This window comes from Salpingoeca rosetta (assembly GCF_000188695.1).
Source record: "Salpingoeca rosetta unplaced genomic scaffold supercont1.31, whole genome shotgun sequence".
In the NCBI taxonomy this organism is placed as follows: Eukaryota; class Choanoflagellata; order Craspedida; family Salpingoecidae; genus Salpingoeca; species Salpingoeca rosetta.
Genome location: NW_004754903.1, coordinates 703,804 through 716,075, shown reverse-complemented (window position 1 = coordinate 716,075; position 12,272 = coordinate 703,804). Strand labels below are relative to the sequence as shown.

The 12,272-nt window shown below is 54.8% G+C and overlaps 4 protein-coding genes across 4 annotated transcripts in view; 2 read left to right on the top strand and 2 right to left on the bottom strand.

Annotated features, from left to right (window-relative positions):
* The window catches only part of PTSG_09812 (uncharacterized protein), a gene marked incomplete at both ends in the record, with an annotated part of 3,335 nt that extends 1,470 nt beyond the window's left edge, over positions 1-1,865 (bottom strand). Inside the window, 5 exons of the mRNA XM_004989113.1 lie at positions 174-435; positions 629-754; positions 914-1,019; positions 1,331-1,446; positions 1,632-1,865. Coding sequence (XP_004989170.1) covers positions 174-435; positions 629-754; positions 914-1,019; positions 1,331-1,446; positions 1,632-1,865 — 844 coding nt within the window. The remainder of the gene's footprint in view (positions 1-173; positions 436-628; positions 755-913; positions 1,020-1,330; positions 1,447-1,631) is intronic.
* A 76-nt stretch (positions 1,866-1,941) lies between these two features.
* On the top strand, positions 1,942-4,455 carry PTSG_09811 (uncharacterized protein). Its single transcript, XM_004989112.1, has 5 exons — positions 1,942-1,979; positions 2,209-2,321; positions 2,661-2,890; positions 3,267-3,399; positions 3,743-4,455. Exons 2-5 carry the CDS (start codon positions 2,262-2,264, stop codon positions 3,908-3,910), a joined length of 591 nt encoding a protein of 196 aa, XP_004989169.1. The 5' UTR covers positions 1,942-1,979; positions 2,209-2,261; the 3' UTR covers positions 3,911-4,455.
* A 271-nt stretch (positions 4,456-4,726) lies between these two features.
* Positions 4,727-8,558, top strand: PTSG_09810 (tetratricopeptide repeat domain-containing protein). Its single transcript, XM_004989111.1, has 3 exons — positions 4,727-5,466; positions 5,880-7,263; positions 7,390-8,558. Exons 1-3 carry the CDS (start codon positions 5,033-5,035, stop codon positions 8,281-8,283), a joined length of 2,712 nt encoding a protein of 903 aa, XP_004989168.1. The 5' UTR covers positions 4,727-5,032; the 3' UTR covers positions 8,284-8,558.
* Positions 8,559-8,747: 189 nt separating this feature from the next.
* Positions 8,748-12,272, bottom strand: part of PTSG_12928 (uncharacterized protein) — a 3,933-nt gene continuing 408 nt past the window's right edge. The window contains exons 1-3 of the mRNA XM_004989110.1: positions 12,018-12,272; positions 10,264-11,769; positions 8,748-10,214 (exon numbers count right to left, since the gene is read on the bottom strand). The exon at positions 12,018-12,272 is cut by the window's right edge and continues 408 nt beyond it. Coding sequence (XP_004989167.1) covers positions 8,793-10,214; positions 10,264-11,769; positions 12,018-12,272 — 3,183 coding nt within the window. The 3' untranslated portion in view covers positions 8,748-8,792. The remainder of the gene's footprint in view (positions 10,215-10,263; positions 11,770-12,017) is intronic.

Here is a 12,272-nt window from a genome sequence, read left to right as displayed (position 1 = left end):
CGCACACACGCGCGTGAGCGCGCGCGCAAACGCACGCACACACACACACGCGCGCGCGCGCACACACACACACACACACACACACACACACACACACACACACACACACACACACACACACGCACACACGCACGCGCACGCGCAAACGCACACACACACACAGTCTTTCCCACCTTCATTTGAGAGGTTGTTGCATTCGGTGAGATCAATGCGTGTCAAGTGCTGCGCGGCGCCGCTGGAAAAAAAGTCCATGACGGCTTGCGGTGACACATCAAACGCCTTCTTCATGCACAGCCACTCCAAATTGCGCAACTGCTGCAGGGACTTGAATGCGTTGTCCGTCATTTCATCACAGAACCGGATGCAAAGATAGCGCACGTGCGGGCAGTTGTTGGCCAGGGCCGCCACCAGCGCGTCGCCCTGACCCTGCCCATCCTGTCCAACAAGCAAAAGAGGGGGGTGGGCGGTGTTTGGTTATTGTGTGGCATGTGGGGGGAACGTGGAGGATTGTGTTTGTGGTGAAGTTATGTGTCAAGCATCATATAAAAGCTACGGTGCACGTGCACACGCACATACACACACGCACATACACACACATTCCTTGTTTTGCAACATCGCATGCTCTGACCAGGGAGACGAATGTGAGGTTTGGGCAGCCGGATGCGAAGGCAATGGCCGTGGCCTCATCCACCATGTTCTCGTCCAAGTCAAGATACCGCAGCTGCGTCGCCGCAGCCGCAAACTCAGCAAGACGCTGAAGAAGAGGCGTATGTGTGTATGTGTGTGAGTGTGTGTGTGCAAGGTTGACGGCAGTGCGGCACGTTCAATGAACAAGCTCCACCACAGAACACACGCACACGCACGCACACGCACACATACATACACACACACATACACACACACGCGAACTCACCACGGATTCAAAGCGCATGTAGCTGAAGTCTGCCATCTGCAGCGACGCGAAGAGATGCGCGACGTCGGATGACGAGAACTCACCGGCTACAGACGTGCTCTCCAAGCTGTGTGTGTGGGTGTGTGTGTGTGTGTGTGTGTGTGTGTGTGTGTGTGTGTGTGTGTGTGTGTGTGTGTGTGTGTGTGTGTGTTTGTGAGCGTAAGTGTGTGTGTGTGAAGCACAGTAACACAAGCGTGCATCCCCAATCACAAACCATAGCCACAAAACATACCCACAACCCACGCCCAGAGACGCAGACACAACCCGTACAAGGTGCGTGGTCTCACCCAAGAACCCTCGCTCACGCCCTCTCAACCTCCCAAATACTCACAGGAAGGCGGCTGCTCACGCACAAAGCGCTCTAAGGTGTACAGGTACGTTTCAATGTCCTCTGGCAGCTCTGACGTGAATCGAATGTGTTCAATGAACGGCATGCGCTGCAATAAGCGTCCAAACCCTTCCGGCGAGATGACAATGTCAAACTCGTCCTGGATCTGCGTGTGTGTGTGCGTGTGTGTGTGGGTGTGGGATGTTGGGTGGTGCTCAGCCTTGCGCGCCAAGTCGCAACGTGCACCACATCACATCACGTGCACGTCACAGCGCCACCGTCACCGCTCAAGATCACAGCACACACATCACATCACGCACGCATATCACATCGCACATCACACGCGCACACCTGAACAAAGTCGAGGGCAAGTCGCTTGCGGACGAGACTGCGCAGCGGGCGGGTGCGTGCTGCATGGTAAAAGGCCCGGCACACTTTCGCATACACGCTGTCGATCACATACACGTTCCCAGCCAGCCACAGGATCGACGAAAGCAACTCACCAGGCAGGTCCGTCACGCACACCTCTGCTGGTGGCTGCTGCTGCTGCGACGGCTGCTGCGACGGCTGCTGCTCATCCATCATATCCGAGTGTCATCAAACTACACTTTGTGATGTCGTAATCATCGCAACAATAAATAAAAAAAGAATTTTCTTCCTTCCTTCTGGTGGCGACGATCCAACATCAGCGCGTCCAAGGTGCGAGGTGGTGGTGCTGTGTTGGATGTGGTGTCGCTTGAGATGGTGCTGGTTGAATGATGCGGATGGTTCTGCTGTGCTACAGGAACCACGACGTCGTGGGATTGCTGGGGTAGTGTTAGCTGGGTGTTCATGTCGTTTTGGTTCAGCTGTTGCGTCTTGTGCTTGTGTCCCAAGCCTCACCAAGCACCATGCTGATGCATTTGTTTCGTCATAACATACTGTGCAGACGACATCGACGGTTTTGTGTAACATCATCATCATCACACAGCAACAGCGACAATGACTGCGGCTCAGTCCTTCTTCCTCCAGCCCGCCACCATCCTACGGATGTTGGAGATTGTGAGTCCTTCACTGAGAGAGAGAAGAGGGGGAGACGGGTGACTTGAGCGTTTGAATGCGATGGTGACTTCTTGTGTCCGTTTTGCTCGGTTGCGTGGACAGCTACCACACGCTGGCTGGAGAGAGGGAGAGAGAGAGAGAGGCAACCATCTGTCCACCCTGCCTCTGCAATGCAACAACAAAAGCACACAAAAACACACAAGCACACTTGCTTTGCGCCCACATGCACGCACGCATGTATTCATTCATTCGCTCACTCCTGCATCCACACACACACACACACACAATCATACACACAATCATACAATCGCACACACTCACAACACCGCACTCGTGCAGTTGTGCGCCATCATTGTGTTTGGTGTTATTGCTGACAATGGCAAGGTTGGCGGCAGCAGTATCTTCAACAGCAACGAGGATGCCAACGGGCTCGGTATCGCCATTGGTGTCATGGCCTTCATCGCCGCGTCCCTCATCCTGGCTGTCGGCTTCATCTCGGTCACCTCCAGCCTCTTTGCACAGAACCAGCGCGTCGTCAGCATTGCCGTCTTCGGTCTCGACGCGTTCTTGTGAGTGAGCGCAAACACACAGAAGATGGAGAGAAGGGGGATGGAGTGACGTAAGGAGGCTTTGTGTGTGCCTGTGTCTGTGTGTACGGTGTATTTGTGTCGGATGTGTGGTGGATGGACTGGGTTTTCCACCGTGCTTGTGTAGTTTCGTGGCACGCATGCTGTTCTGCTGCCAGGTTCTTCTGCTCATCACACACACACACGCACACATTCACACTCACACATACACACACATATGCACATCTCATTCTCATTCGCACTCACACATACACACGTCCACATTCACACGCACACATACACACACATTCACACTCACACATACACACACATACATCGACACACACACCCCTCCCATTCACACGTTTCCTTGCTGCAGCTCGCTGATGTGGTTCATCACGATGATTGTGCTGGCTGCGGAGTGGGGCAAGGTGAACAAGAGCGGTTCCAACAAATACGTCAACGCGGGCAACTCCGCTGTCGCATTCAGCGTCTTCAGCTGGTTCCTCTGGGTACGTTGCACGAGGGCGATGGTGGTGGCGGTGGTGTCGTTGTTGGTGGTTCTCCTTGTTCTTGTTGTAGTTGGTGGGGATGGTCTTGCTCTTGCTCTTGCTCTTGCTCTTGCTCTTGTTCTTGGTCTTGTTCCTGTTGCTACTCTTTGTTGCTGTTCTTGTTCTTGTTTGGCGAACTTTGTCGACACATGTCAACTACCTCACACACACACACACACACACACACACACAATCCCAATCACACACAACCACGCACGCACACACACACACACACAATCACACACAACCACATCATGCTCACATCTCCTCTCCTCCCCCCAACGCTCTCTTATCCATGCGACAGATGGGCTCTGCGTTCTTTTCGTTCCGCAAGATGTCTGAGCCCGAGGTTGAGACGTACGACTACATGGGCCAGGCCGACCCCTCCCCCTCGGTCCAATACGAGCAGTTCCCGGACCAGGGCGATGTCCCGGCCCCATACGAGGGCGCAGCAGACGTGCCCCCCTTCTAACTTCTTACCCCCTCCCGGCTTTGTTTGTGTCGTGGAATTGGGTGTGTTGTCACGGGTGTGTTGCGTTTCTGTGTTGTCGTGGCGTTGTTGAATATCGTTTGCGTGCTGTGCCTCGTGTTTCGTTTGATTGCTGTCCTGCCGTGTTGGTCGCTGCCGCTGCTGCTGCCCGGTGTCAGCAGTGCCCCTGCCCTCCCCCTTGCTGCGAGCGGATGTTTCAGTTGCGCTCCGAAAGGGAGGCCCAATGGCATGTCACATCACGTCCCTTTGCCATTGTGTCCTCTTGGTCTTGGTTGTCCACTTTGTCATCGTAATCGATCCCCCAGTTGCTCGTCATCGTTCTTGTTGCACTGTTGTTGTCTGTTGTCTGTTGTTGTTTGTTGCTTTCTGTTGCGTGCACCTTCGTGCCTTGCGTGTGTTGTACTTTTTTCCCCTCAGCAATGCTAGCCATTCATACGTGTGCGTGTTTTTTTTTGTTTGTGTGCATAGCTGTTGATGCTCGCGTGGTCTTTTTTGTGCTTGGACGATGCATTAGATATTCGTGGCTGCTTCCTTTGCTTGCCGTTGGCAAGCATTGAAACGGGAGAATGGTGATGGGCGCGGGGGACAGCGCGGGAGCACACACACACACACACACACACACACACACACACACACACACACACACACACACACGCACGCACGCACGCACGCACGCAAACACACACACACACACACACACACACACACACACACACACACACACACACACACACACACACACACACACACACACAACTTCTCCGCAAGAAACATCATGGGCATCATTCTCAATATTCTGCGTTTTCGCACAGTCATGTCACACAAGAAACGCTGCGAATCAGTGTGCTCTGTCCACCATTTTCCTTGCACATGATCTGAACCACAACCCTACAACCACTCAACCAGAGAAGAGACGAGTCCTCGAGTCGACGAGTAGACGACACCCACACAGCTCAAGCAAGCTCCTCAAGTCCCACTCTCAACGCCACCCTTGCCTACACCCAAGAGCACTCGAGCAAGAAGGTCTGGACCATCAACAACCCTAGTACCCAACCACAGAGAGACAACTCACCCAGCACAGACAACCCTGCACTTCTATCCACCATGTCCGATCCAAAGCCAACTGCAAGCGCACCAACAATGGCAGGCGCCGCCATGTGCATGGCCGGGGTGTCGGTCGAAGGGATCAAGCGGCTCATGGCACTGCTGAAGGATTATTATCCCAACAACTATGAGGAGCTCACCACACGTCAGGCGTGCAACAAGCTTGTGCTCCACCTCACAAAGGAATGGAAGTGCTCCTACGTCGACCGGCTGCGCAAAAAAAAACCTGAGGAGGTGGGACCAGCCACGGTGTTCGTGTCGCACGCGTGGCAGTACAAGATTTTTGACGTCCTCACCGCCATGCTGGAGTACGCCGAGGAGGCGAAGGAGAAGCACACGGATGAAGACAGAACCAAGGAAGCGACGTTCTTCTGGTTAGACATTCTCTCGATCAACCAGCACGAGGATGTGAAAGCCACGCTTCCTGACGACTGGTGAGTCAGCGACAAGGGGTGACTGCCCTGGTTGCTAAGTGTGTGGTGTGGCATACCAGCACAACAGCGAAATGGTGTCACAGCAGCACGCTGACGAAGGGTTTTGTTTGATTTCAGCCGCGCGCATTCTGGCATTCTGACACTTGCGATGGCAAGAAAACCCAAGTTCACATCACCACACACACACACACACACACACACTCTCTCTCTCTCTCTCTCTCTCTCTCTCTCTCTCTCTCTCTCTCTCTCTCTCTCTCTCTCTCTCTCTCTCTCCCTCTCTCACGAACACACACACGCGCGCGCATGCATCCACACACATGCATACACACACATGCATACATACAGCACACAAACAAACGAACATGCTTATTCACTCTCGCACGCTTGATCCCCCCCTTCATGCACATGACAAGGTGGAGCACGACCTTCAAGAGTGCCATTGCATCCATTGGCAATGTGCTGCTGGTGTTGACGCCATGGAACAACCCCATCGCACTGACACGCGCGTGGTGCCTGTGGGAGATCTTCTGCGCCATCAGCCAGGAAAGCCACGTTGAATTGGAGATCAGGCTGCCGCAGCACCAGCGCATGAAGCTGAGGGAAGCTGTGCTTGAAGACCACAGGGCAATCACGAACATGCTGGTGGCGGTGCAAGCAGAGAAGGCCAGCGCATTCAAGGAAGAGGACAAGGAGATGATCTTCAAGGCGATTAGGGACGGCGTTGGCTTCCTACGCTTGAACAAGGCTGTGAAAGGGCAGCTGCGAGAATGGTGCCTTGCCATGGCAAGGTCATTCGTGGAGGAGGCTGAGCAGGTTGGGGATAACAACACACACCAGTTTGCAACGTTGTGCAACCACGTCGGCCTGGTCATGGCGTACTTTGGAGAGCATGACGCAGCAGAGGACTTCTTCAACAGCTGCCTGGCCTATTGTCGTGACACCGTCGGAGACACTCATCCCAACACAGCACAAGTCAACAACACTTTGGCGCGCGCGTATGTCAACAAGGGCAAGTATGATCGCGCAATCGAACTCCTTCAGGAAGTTCTGAAGATTAAGGAGAGCACTTTTGGTCACGACCATCCATCCACAGCAAACACCTACCACGGCCTCGGTAAAGCGTGGTACCATCAAAGCAAGTACGACGAGGCGATCAAGAACTTTGAGACGGCCTTTGAAATCCAGCGCCGCACCCTTGGCGAGGAGCACACAGACACCGCCACAACATACCACAGCCTGGGCCTGGCACATCACGACAAGGGAGACTGTGATACCGCGGACAGCTACTATCAGAAAGCTCTGTCAATTCGGGTGAGGGAGCTCGGTGAGAACCACCCAGACACAGCAAGCACGTACAACAATCTGGGACAAATGTACAACAGCAGAGGCAACTACGTCCAAGCCGAAAAATACTTCAAGAAGAGCCTGAATATCAAAGCCGACAAGCTGAGTGACGACCACGCGGACACCGCAGCAACGGAACACAACCTGGGCCACCTGTACGACAACAAAGGGGAACACGATCGAGCGATCAAGCATTACAAGAAGGCGCTCGAGGTTCGCATCAAGAAGCTTGGGCCAGACCACCCCGACACTGCATGCACGTACCACAACCTGGGCCTCGTGTATTTCAAAATAGGGGATGACGAGAACGCACTCAAGCAGCTGCACAAAGCCGCAAAGATAGAAACCAAGCTGAAAGAGGATAATTTGTCGAAAGCAAAGACATACCACAGCTTGGGCGAGGTGTACAAGAGCAGAGGCCAGATCGACCGCGCAGCAATGTACTTTCAGAAGGCACAGGCGGTTAGGGTGAAAGCACTGGGCGAGGAGCACCCAGACACGGCTGCTGCGTACCACGAATTGGGCGACGTGTACAAGAGCAGAGGCCAGATCGACCGCGCAGCAATGTACTTTCAGAAGGCACAGGCGGTTAGGGTGAAAGCACTGGGCGAGGAGCACCCAGCCACGGCTGCTGCGTACCACGAATTGGGCGACGTGTATGACGAAAGTGGCAGGCATGACTTGGCAATTGTCGCCTTTCGCAATGCATGGCTACTGAGTAAGCGAATGCCTGGCGAGAGTTCACAAGCAATAGCAGCGTCACAGGGTCGCTTGGGAGCCGCGTACGCCAGCCACAAAGAGTATGATCAAGCGATCCAACACCTCACTCAGGCGCTCGAGGCTTTTTTGGACGCACCGGGCGATAGTGACGCTGATATCGCAGGCACATATGGGTGCCTGGGAGACGTTTATTTCAAGACAGGCGACTATGTCCGTGCAATCAAGAGCTGCAAGGAGGCTCTCAATATCTACGAGCTCAAGTTGGGTGCGCACCCACTCACGGACAAGACCTTACTCATTTTAGGCCAGGCATACATGAAGACTGGTGAATACGTCAGTGCGATCAAGTATTTCAACAAGCGCCTGCAGATACTACCGGACACGCACGGTGACAATCACCCAGACACGGCAAGTGTATTCCACAACCTCGGCAGTGCATATTTCAAAACTGGAGAGTACGACAGCGCCCGTCACTTCCTAAGCAAGGCACTTCCAATTTTGCGGTCCACTCTTGGGCCACACCACCGAGTTACCACAAGTGCACAATGGATGTTGCTTGAAATGCAACTCGGGCAACAGCAGTCTCACGCAACATCACCAAGCCAAGATGTCCCGACGATAAACAACCTCTTGCTTCGGTTTTTGTCGGCGCAGCTTGTGTATCAATCCTCTTCCGCACGACGCAACCTGGTTCTGCGCTTCCTTTGTGCAACCAAACAGCAGGCTGACGAGCTGCCCGCGTTGACTCCTTAGTACTTCCTGCCACTGTTGTTTTCGTGTTTGTGTTGTTTTCTTGCCAATTTCGTGAATCAGCCATGTAGGGCCACTTCCTTCTTCTTTGCTTTCCCACCTCCCCTCTTCTCACGATCATGTTCTCTTTTCGTGTACCGTTGCTTTCTGCCTCCCACCCATGCGTCGTGTTCATTCAAATCATGTGAGATTGCACAAGGGTGTTGTTTTACTGAACAGCCCGCAGACTATGTGGACGTTTCGTTCGTGGCCCCTTCATACACGAACTGCCAATAGCGAATGGCGCACGCAGCAACGCACCAGCACGCACACACAACCCCATACTTATTAACTCACACACCGAACCGCGAAAACGCATAGCCCTACTTGCACGCGTGCACACCCAACACATCACAGATGACGTCGCTCTTTTTATTCTCTTATTCTACACATGTGTAGCTGTCTTGTTCTTTGTTTGCAAGAACAACTTGGCCATTCCCAGACAAGATTCCCGCCATTCCCGCAGAGCTTAGCTAGGGCCCGAGCCCAAAGGCGGATCCAACACGGGTCATGACGTAATTCATCCAGGGAGTTGAAAGGACACGAACGCTGCCAGCCACGTGCTTGATGGAGGCTGCATCGATGGTGGTGAGCCCGTTGGCGCCCACCACAATGTCGCCACCAACATGCTCGATGCTGCCCACGTCCACGCTGGACAAATGGTCGCCGCCAAAGTCAAAGTAGAGCATGCTCAGGAAGTGCAACGCAAACCCGCCACGCGCCCACTTGTGCCCAACGATGAAGAGGTCTCGCCCAACAGTGCGGATGGTACCAAAACTGAGATGGGGCAGCTTGTGCACGGCGATGATGAGGCTGTGGTTGACGCTCGTCAACGCGCCAAAGTTCATGGTGACCAGGTTCTCCGCCACCACCGTGAGCGAACCACCCACGTGCGTGAGCTGACTCAGCTCCAGCGCAACCAACGTTTCAGAGGTCACCAGAACGTCCCTGCTCACGTGCTGAAGGTGGCCGGTGTTCACGACCTGCAACGGGTTGTGGGAGATGTTGAGGGTGCCACCGACATGTGCAATGTTGCCGAAGCTGATCCGCACCATCTTGTTGCTGGAGAGATCAAGGTGCCCGCTAACGTGTGCCAAGCCACCAAAGTGAACATGCGTTAAGCTGTTGTTCCCCAGGCGAATGTGACCGCCTACCCGTGACAACTGTGGGAACTGTACTCTGGTCAGGCCGTTGTGTGCCAGATACAACCCGCCCGCCACGTGGGACAACTGCGGCAGCTCCAGTTGCGAAATGGCAGCCGCCACCAGCTGCAGGTCTCCGTTGATCGTGGCAAGGTCCCAGCCAACAACTGTATTCAGTCGTGGGCTGCGCAGCCGTGCGTGGCCGCCGATGTGAGTGATGTGACCAAAGTCAACTCGAAAGACCTCGCCCGTGAGGATGACGTGGCCTGCTACGCTCCTGACGCCACGGAAGTTGACTTCCAGAAGAAGATCCGAGGAAGCAATGTCAATGTCGCCTTTGACGGTGGTGATGGCGCCAAAGTTCACCCACCTGAGGGCAGGGCTATCAATGCACAGGCAGCCCTTGTAAGATGTGAGGCGGTTCCCAAAGTGGACGGTGACGAGGTGCGGGTTGTTTGCAAAGTGCATGTGCCCCCCAACGAAGCTGACGTCGTCGAAGCGGAACTTGCGCACGCTGGTGTTGCTGATGTCGAGCCGCTCGTGGATGTATGCCAAGTTGCCAAAGTCAATGTACCTGAGACGCGGGTTGTTCTCCATGTTGATGGAGCCCCCGACTCGCTGAACCTTTTGGAGGTGGACCGATGTGACGGCGGTGTCAGCAAGCAGCAGGTCGTGCCCAATCAGCGATATGTTTCCCATGTCGATGTGGGTGAGGGCAGGGCAGTGGTGTAAGATGATGCGGCCCATGGCCTGCTGCACCGGCGAAGCTAATGCTGGTGATGTTGGTGCGCGACAGATCCACGTCATGGTGAAACTTGGCCAGCTTCCCGAAGTACGCTCGCGTTAATCGCGGGTTGTGGTCCAAGTGCAGTGACCCGCCAATGTACGTGACGTTGCTCAGGTCGATGGTGTCCAAAGCTGTTCGCCCCAGACGAAGCGACCCGCCCACCGTGGAAAGGGCGCCAAAGTCGATGGAGACGAGGGGGTTGCGTCTCAGATCCAGGGTTCCGCCAATCCTCTCGATGTTTTCGAGGCGAAATTGCGTGAGCGCATCCGTGCGGAGTTGGACGTGCTCGCCCACCACGCGCAGGTCGCCAAAGTCAACCTGTTCCAGCGCCCTTGCGTCCCAGCCAGTGATGGCGCCACCGACTGCAGTGATTGAGCCAAAGTTGACGGCTGTCACGCCAGCTACAATGGTGACGTCCCCGTGCACGCGTTTGAGCTGACTGAACGTTATACAGTTGCAGTCCAGCACGTCGCCTGCCTCCGTGAGCCCACGCTCGAGAAAGTACGCAACGTTGGTTGCGTTTCGGCAATCAAAGTTCTCCAGGTGACCGGGTGCCGCGAGCAAGTACCACAAGGAGACCACAAGGAGCAGCAGGCCAACGAAGGCACCAACACAAGCAAGTTGGACGCTTGCAGATGGTGTTGGCTTCATGTGTCCTTGTTGTTGCTGCGACTGCTTGTTGTGGTGTAGCTGCTTTGGCTTTTGCTGGGGCTGCTGAGGCTGCTTTGGTTGTTTCTTCGGCTGCTGCGTCGGTTGTGGCTGTGGCTTCTGTGGTTGCTGTGATTGTTTGTGTGGCTGCGGCTTCTGCGGCTGCTTTGGTTGTTTCTTCGGCTGCTGCGTCGGTTGTGGCTGTGGCTTCTGTGGTTGCTGTGATTGTTTGTGTGGTGGCTGCTTCAGTTGGTGTAGTGGCTGCGGCTTCTGCGGCTGCTTTGGTTGTTTCTTCGGCTGCTGCGTCGGTTGTGGCTGTGGCTTCTGTGGTTGCTGTGATTGTTTGTGTGGCTGCTCGTGTTGCTGCAGTTGCTTCGGATGTGGTTGTGGCGGCTGTTGTTGCTGTGGCGGCTGTTGTTGCTGTGATTTTTTGTGTGGTGGCTGCTTCGGATGTGGCTGTGGCGGCTGTTGCTGCTGTGATTGTTTGTGTGGTGGCTGCTTCGGATGTGGTTGTGGCTTCTGTGGTTGCTGTGATTGTTTGTGTGGTGGCGGCTGTGGTTGCTGCTGCGGCTGCTTCGGTTGTTTCTTCGGCTGCTGCTTCGGTTGTGGCTGTGGCGGCTGTTGCTGCTGTTGCTGTTTTTTGGGCTGCTTGTGCTGTTGTGTCTGCGGCTGCGGCTGCGGCTGCGGTTGCGGTTGCTTTGGTTGTAGTTGCTTCGGCTGCTGCTTCGGCTGCTGTGTCTGCGGCTGCGGCTGCGGCTGCGGTTGCTTTGGTTGTTGTTGCTTCAGCTGCTTGTGTTGATGTGGCTGTGGTTGCTCTGGCTGTTGTGGTTGCTGGGGGAGCTGCATTGGTTGCACTCCATACGCCTCGGCAGGCTGACGTTTGTCAAATCAAACGAGGCGTAGGCGCCAGATTGCGGCGATGAGATGATGACAACGAAGCAACAAGCGCACAACAATGACAACGACACCACGCGCTCACAAGGCTCACAGGTCACTCGCTCGTCTCACACAAGACAAGCAGTCACACGCACACACACACACACACACACACACACACACACACACACACACAGACGCACACGCACACGCACACGCACACTTGCATGCACACACAACCTCACCTGCTGCTGATTTTCATGGGGATTGAGAATGAAGTTTACGACCTTGGACAGGTGGGCACGCACGGCGTCAGCATCTCCCGTTGTCACTTTCCACCGCACCTCATTTGTTCCTCCAGCAAGCTCGCGAACATTGGCTGGAAGCCACTGATCATCGTGCACCTTCACGAGCACACGTGGCTTGTGCATGTTCTGCTTCAAGAACTCCAGCTCGCCCCGCGAGGTCCATCCAGTAGCTGGCTTCTCCTGTCCATTGGT

Coding starts and splice junctions, on each gene's coding strand:
- PTSG_09810 (XM_004989111.1), top strand. CDS start 5,033: ATGTCCGATCCAAAGCCAACTGCAAGCGCACCAACAATGGCAGGCGCC. Junction 5,467..5,879: donor GCCACGCTTCCTGACGACTG/GTGAGTCAGCGA, acceptor GCACATGACAAG/GTGGAGCACGACCTTCAAGA. Junction 7,264..7,389: donor CAGCAATGTACTTTCAGAAG/GCACAGGCGGTT, acceptor TACTTTCAGAAG/GCACAGGCGGTTAGGGTGAA.
- PTSG_09811 (XM_004989112.1), top strand. CDS start 2,262: ATGACTGCGGCTCAGTCCTTCTTCCTCCAGCCCGCCACCATCCTACGG. Junction 2,322..2,660: donor TCCTACGGATGTTGGAGATT/GTGAGTCCTTCA, acceptor GCACTCGTGCAG/TTGTGCGCCATCATTGTGTT. Junction 3,400..3,742: donor TCTTCAGCTGGTTCCTCTGG/GTACGTTGCACG, acceptor TCCATGCGACAG/ATGGGCTCTGCGTTCTTTTC.